Here is a 7,082-nt window from a genome sequence, read left to right on the forward strand (position 1 = left end):
TTCATCATATTTCAGAAATGATGATTAAGTCTTGAGCCAGATGCCTTAACATACATGATTGTAAATAGATAATTACAATATGTTATTCATCAGATAACAATGCATGAATTGCTATTCCTGAAGTATTTGAATAGGTTTGTTTGAATAAAAACACAGAAGTAAACAAATACTTTTGGAGTTTAAACGCTACCTTATATGCTCTGTAATTTATATATCTAGGTATTACTGTATACAAAATGAACAATTTAAAGTGATTCCAAACTTTTGAACATTAGTAAATACCCCCTCACTCTCATCCACTCTGCTTTCAAGCTCCTTTTCTTCCTTCTCTTTCCTGCTCTCTCTCAGTGCTGGACTCTGCGGATGGACTGGATTTGGGGTGTCTGACTGTGTGAGCCCCAGGTCTTCCAGTGTGGGTAATCACCACTGTTCCGCTCACACTCCATGATGTACTGCTGTCCGCGGTAGCCTGGAAACTCATAGCACACAAAGCTGCAGAGAAAGAACAGGAGTAGAGAACATGGACAAAACGAGGGGAGCAGGGAGGTAATGAGGGGCAAAGAAACAATTAGTAATAATCGTTTTTAAAAGAGCCTTAGAATCTGTTTGGAACTGACATACCGTGAACCTTGTCTCCTCATTCTAAATAAAATTCAACAACAGATGTAAAACGGGACAATTCCAATTCCCCCAAACTGTTAGGTAACAGTCTTGACTCCAAAATTGACATAGACTTGCGAAATCCCTAGTCAAAGCTGCTGAAACTGTAAAACAGGACACAAGATCAGGAGAATATGATGTTGTTGAGGTTTGTAACACTGCAGAGCAGCTAATCGCCTCCAGACTTACCAGCAGCTAGTTATGGGAATACAGGTTGCTAAGTGAACCAGTCCTTGTACCCACGGCTTTTTCTGTGCCAGAATCCATAGAAGAGGAGTTTACAACAATACAAAAGCCTGGGGAGCAAAAGGGATCCACTCTGGAGTTAAAGCAAACTCTAGCCAACTTTGGCTTTTAGCATCTCTTCTCTTCATCGTCCGCACCCTCTCAAAAAAACAACCAGTCTGGAGCTAAACACTGGCTAAAAGTCTGACAGGCTACAATCTCTTCTGCTCACTAACAGCACATCGTGCTGATATGACACAATGATAGAACAGCAACTCTATCCAGGAAGATTCCAGACTAACTAAAATGTTTTTGTTACAGTGTCAAAACTATGCTACAATAGGCTTGTAACATCTAAGATTGTTCATTTCAATCAAAGTCACATGCTTACTATTTATATATAAGAGAACTCAGTAAGATACTTAATAAACACATGCTTTGTCACTTTTGGTCATGGTTACAACAAAGGAGAAGAAAATTGAAATGGAAAGGTGTGTTAATGTGTTTTCACATTAATGATCATTAGACTTAACAAATGTTAAGTATAAATGTTGGGTGAAATATATAAATAGCATGTTTGAATAATGAATGCATGAATACATACGTGCCTGGCTCATCACACTGACAGTTTATGGTGTATTGATGATTTCATCAGCTCCATTAGGCCTTATTTATCTGTTTAACCAGAGCTGTGCTAAATGTGTAAAGGTGTCATCTGTCAGTGTCAGCAACACTCTGTCATGTGCTGGTACAGTATGTCAGCACAGGTGTGGTGTGTGATAGCAATATGAACATACTGTAAAACTGGATAACACTGTAAACCTCAGGAGGGAGATACACTGGTGAGTGTTTGCAGTATTTGCATTATAATTATCTGAACAAGATTCATATTTTGTATTACATGTTGGATATTTATTAACACACACACATTTCTGATTGAAATATAAGACGGTTTTGTAGCACCAACATTGGTGTTACAATTTACCCCATAGGTGGCATCAAAATAAATATGATTAGTGAAAAGAGGCTGTGTGTAATGTTGCAAATGTATCATTGACCACATATTACAACAACCAGTATCAGCCTGATAAAATATATTTTAATTTAACATCTGTAGTTTATGGTGATACTTTGCATCAAAAACCTACAAACAATGAACAGTGTTTAGGTTAATATGAGGGAAAGTTACACTCACAAACAATTTATTAGGAACACCTATACAACTGCTCATTCATGCAATTATCTAATTAGCCAATAGTGTGGCAGCATACATGCATAAAACCATGCATATATAGATCAGCTGCTTCAGGTATGTTCACATCAACCAACAGAATGAGGGCAGGGGGCGGTCTTAGTGATTTGTGGCACAGTATGATTGTTGGTGCCAGATATTTTGTTTTAGTATTTCTAGAACTGCTGATCTCCTGGGATTTCTGGGGAAAACAACATCCAGTGAGCAGCAGTTCTGTAGACAGAGAAACCTTGTTAATATGATAGGTCAACAGAAAATAGCCACACTGGTTGGAGCTGACAGAAAGGCCATGGTAACTCAGATAACCACTCTGTATAACTGTGGTGAGCAGAATAACATATCGGAATGCACACCATACCCAACCTTGAGGTGGATGGGGTGCAACAGCAGACCACGTTGAGTTTTTCCCTTTTTTGTTGTACTGTATAACCCTGTATTTGTATAGTAGGCTGCAGTGGGCACCTACGCAGCCAAGCTGGACAGTTGAAAAACGTGGCCTGGTCTGATGAAACTCGATTTCTGGAACACAGATGGTAGGTGCCAGTTGCATTAATACATGAACTCAACCTGACTTGTGTCTACAGTCCAGGCTGGTGAAAGTGTAATGGTAATGTAACTTGTTTGGCACACATGCTTGTTAATACATTATTTCCTAAATGCCACAACCTATTTGAGTATTGTTGCTGACCATGTGCATCTCTTCATGGCTGCAATTTACTCATCTTTTAGTAACTACTTCCAGCATGATGATGCACATGCTAAAGTTATCACTGGTTTTATGAACATGACAATGAGTTCAGTGCTCTTCAGTGAACTTCCCAGTCACTGGCTTTGGAATGTGGTAGAATGGGAAATTCTGCAGGAATGGTTAATCATGTCAACATGGACCAGAACATTACATGGATATTAGTATGGTCCTCCTAATAACTTGCTTGGTGAGTGTACAGCTCTTCGCAGTGTTAAATTTAGAAAGCACTACAGGCCTGTTTACACCTGGCATTAACATGCATCTTATATCCAGATAGTATCTGGATCTACTTTGACTGGATATACTTCATTATTAAATTAAAATGCGTCCCCCAGAGTGACCAGATCCGATCTGATTTTACTTTCCCATGTACAAAGCACACCAACACATACCTCACTTCCATTTTACTTCCTGTAAATAGCGGTTTCTCTTCATACGATCCTGGTTCAGGAGACAATTTAGAGTAGCTGTGGGGGTTCTGCAATGCTGTGGAACAATAGATGGTTCTCGCATTCCCATGACAGCTATTAGAAAATGTGGCAGATTATTTAAACAGCCAGGGAACAAACTCTGTAATACTGCTCTCACCTGGCGGTAAATAAGCATGTGCGCACACACACAAACACCCTTAGTGAGGGAGCAAGAGGGAAAGATATGCTAAGATCAGACGTATTTCCGTTTGCCTGATGGAACCCAATCACAGAAAACACATTCCGTTTACACTTGTGTTAAATGTGTATGAGGGACATCTCTGATCACCCTTGAATGCGGTTTGACTGATCCAATCGCAATCCAATCACAGTGTGTCTTGGGGGTTTTACACCTGGCGGACAAGAGAAATTTAAACGTGATCCGATCACCAAAAACACAAGTTAATGCCAGGCGTAAACAGGCTCTATGTTAAAACTAACCCTGTTGTGTGGAGGCTGTACATTAGTCTGACCAGCTCTTACTGTACAGCACAGCTGTCCAAGCAGTAGGAACAAAATCCTAGGGAGAAGTATTTCTATTTTCTGGACCTGAATTCCCCACCAATGAAATCATACAGATGTGTATGCCACAAAAATGGAGTTACATGACTGTGCGTGTGTGTGTGCGCGCATGTGACTTACGCGCCGCACTGCACGTGCATGGAGCCCACTTGAGTTGCACACCAACCCATGGCCTGCAGAGAGGGGTAGTCATCACACACCTCCACACTCCGATCCAGAAAGTTCTCCTTTTCAAAGATCATCATGCGGCTAGCCTCGTGGGCCTGAGCGAGAGAAAGAGAGTGTATTTCTTTTCTTTTTCTTTTTTTTTTTTTGTTTCTCTAAATCTAAAACTTCTCTCAGTGAGGACACAAGGAATTGATGTAATGTTAAAATTTCTATAATTTTATAATTGTTCACAGTGCCATCCTAGTATTCATTCTGTCACTGTATAGGGTAGAGGTGGATACTTTTTAGCATTAGTTTACATTAGGTTTTATACATTCTTCTTCTTTAAAGAAGAAGAATTCAAGATTTTTACATACCAAATAAAAATACCAGCTCCAAACACGGCAAAACCATTCTGTCATGACGCCTTTCTGTTGCTCCCAACACCAGTCACTCGACCTCGCTCTCTCTGATACAAGTTTTTACCGTCAACACTTGTGTCGGTGGCTCAGCAGTTGCACTGGGCTGTCTGATACTCAGATCTGTAGCAGAGCTAACTAGCCAAAAGGCCTAGCGAGGGGCTAAAGATCCAAAACCCCAGTGTTTGAGCTTCAAAGTGAGCTTCTGTCCTTTCAACAGCAGTCGCTCAATCTCATTTTTGTCTAAGCGTGTACAGATTCGGTCTGTAGTGAGCAGACCGTGATCCTGCTAACTGAGCTGAACTAATTCCCCTATCACATCTACTGCTGATGGAGGTATACATGCAGAGTGGTGTTGTTACTCATTTCTTACACTTTAACATTTTACATGCACATAAGTTCCATGGGCTTTTTTTGAGAATTTTTTTGTTCATGCACACACACACACACACACACACACAAACATACTTACAGCGCAGTAGATGGGGCGCAGGGACATGAGCCTCTCCACATGATATCCCAGATTGCCGCTGTATGCATCCCAGTGGGGGTACTCCCCTCTCTCCAGGATAAACTGCTGCCCCTGGAAATCATGGTGCTCATATCCCACCCAGCTAAAGAAAAGGGGAGAAAATGAAAAATCTAAGCTTTTAGCAGGCCAAACAGTGGAGGTGTGTTTTGTTCTTATAGCTTATGACTTATTGTGATGTACAGTAAGAACAGTGATTACACTAGAAAGCAGCTTTTTTTCCCTTAATCATTATTGCCCAATTTTCCAATCCCACACCAGGAGGATATCCTGGTACTAATGTAATGTAATGGCTGATCGGTGTAGTTCTTCATGATATGCAGCCTTTAGAGAGAAGAGAGAGAATAACTCACGCGCCACACTCCACTCTGAGTGAGCAGATGTTTTGGAAGCCTCTGTCCTGGATATTGCAGCACTCTGAGGTCAGCTCTTGACACTTGCCCTGGAAGTGCTCTTGCTCAAACACTGTCACCTAACATATACACACACACACAGACAAAACACTGGAGTTACAGTCTGCAGCCACCAGCGCCACACACCTACTGTTTCCCAAAGCGTTTGTCTGTATGGGAAAGTGATGACCTTCACAGCTACTGTACGTTGTCATTGTTGTTCCATTCCTGAGCGACTGAAAGAGCACATGTATGTGTGAAAGAGTTGTTTTAGCTGTATTGATAACAGTGTTTACCTTGAAGAAAGGTGCCATACCCGCTCCTGATACGACCAGTGGCTGATTCATGCTGGCCTTTACAAACTTTCTACTCATGTTTTCCCTCTGTGAGAAAGAGAGGTGAATATGGGTGAATATGAGGGGAGAAATAAGCTTTGGTAAATTGTATTTTTGGTCATTGGAAGTGGTCAATGTGGAACAGGAGCAGATTATAGTAGGTTGGAAGTCCTGCTCACAAGGCTGTTCATTCACCACACCAGAGTGGATTTAGAGTAAAATCCAGGGCTTCTCAAATCCAGTCCTGTGAACCCTGTTCATTAATGCAGATGGTGCAGCGTAAGCAATTCCCTGGTTGATAAGGTGTTGCTGTGCTGTTCCAAGTGTTGATATGCTGTTGATATGGTTGCTATTGCATATGCTATTGCTGTCAATGGTTGAATATGTTTAATTTACTACATAAATCTTTTAAAAAAAGAAGCAAACATATACAGCAATCAGCCATAACAAAGCACAACCTGCCTAATTTTGAGTAGATCCCTCTTTCGCTGCCACAACATATCTGACCATTCAAGACATGAACTCCCTAAGTGCTCTAAAGGTGTCCTGTGGTATCTGGCACCAAGACGTTAGCAGCAGATCCTTTAAGTCCTGTAAGTTGTGAGATGAAGCTTCCATGGATTGCATTAATTATCCTTGGGTGCTCATGACCCTGTCACCTTTTCAGCAGTCCTTTCTTGGAGCACTGAACACTGCATTCCAGAAAACCTCCACAAGACCTGCCAGATGTTCCCAAGCATCTGCTATTGCTACACCTTGGTATAATGTGTTGGTATTCTATGTGTCTATGTGATTGCTGTGGTATCTCAGGTATCTAAAATGTTGCTATGTGGTTGCAAGGGTGTATCCATGGTGTTGCTAGGTAGTTACTATGGTGACCCAGTTGGTTGGTAGAATGATGCTTGGTGGTTGCTTAAAGATCTCTAATGGTTGCTAGGTTGTTGCTTTCCGGTTTTGATGGTGCTCTAGGAGGTACTTAAGGTTTGTATGTAGGTGCAATGTTATCTCAGGTTGTTGCTAAGAGGTTGCTAGATCCAATTTTGGCCTGAGACGCAAATTTTTCACCTTTTCAACTCGGTCAGAGGCAAATAGGCATTTGCTCAGTGATGCCTTGCAAGCCCCCGACAAATATGTAGCAGGTTTGCAACAACTCTAAATTCACTAGTGTGAAAAGTGTCATGGCTGGTTGTGACTAGGTCAGCAGCTAGGTACAGCCAATGAGAGGGCATAACACAGGGTGAGGAGAAAGACGGAGGTGGAGTTATACCTGTGTCTTTATCTATTTCATTTTTTCACATTTTCATGACAAAACAGTTTTTGGAGAGCAGACAGACTCATTGCGGGTTCCTCCTGGTGAACGATCCTGTAATTTGTGTCACTAAT

The 7,082-nt window shown here is 41.3% G+C and overlaps 1 protein-coding gene across 1 annotated transcript; it reads right to left on the minus strand.

Moving 5' to 3' along the window:
- Positions 1 to 290: 290 nt before the first annotated feature.
- Positions 291 to 5,738, minus strand: cryba1l2 (crystallin, beta A1, like 2). Its single transcript, XM_072677071.1, has 5 exons — positions 5,661 to 5,738; positions 5,326 to 5,444; positions 4,916 to 5,057; positions 3,998 to 4,140; positions 291 to 492 (listed from the first exon to the last, which is right to left on the minus strand). Exons 1-5 carry the CDS (start codon positions 5,736 to 5,738, stop codon positions 345 to 347), a joined length of 630 nt encoding a protein of 209 aa, XP_072533172.1. The 3' UTR covers positions 291 to 344.
- Between the last annotated feature and the right edge of the window lie 1,344 nt (positions 5,739 to 7,082).

Source organism: Salminus brasiliensis, chromosome 4, assembly GCF_030463535.1.
Source record: "Salminus brasiliensis chromosome 4, fSalBra1.hap2, whole genome shotgun sequence".
Taxonomy (NCBI): Eukaryota; Metazoa; Chordata; class Actinopteri; order Characiformes; family Bryconidae; genus Salminus; species Salminus brasiliensis.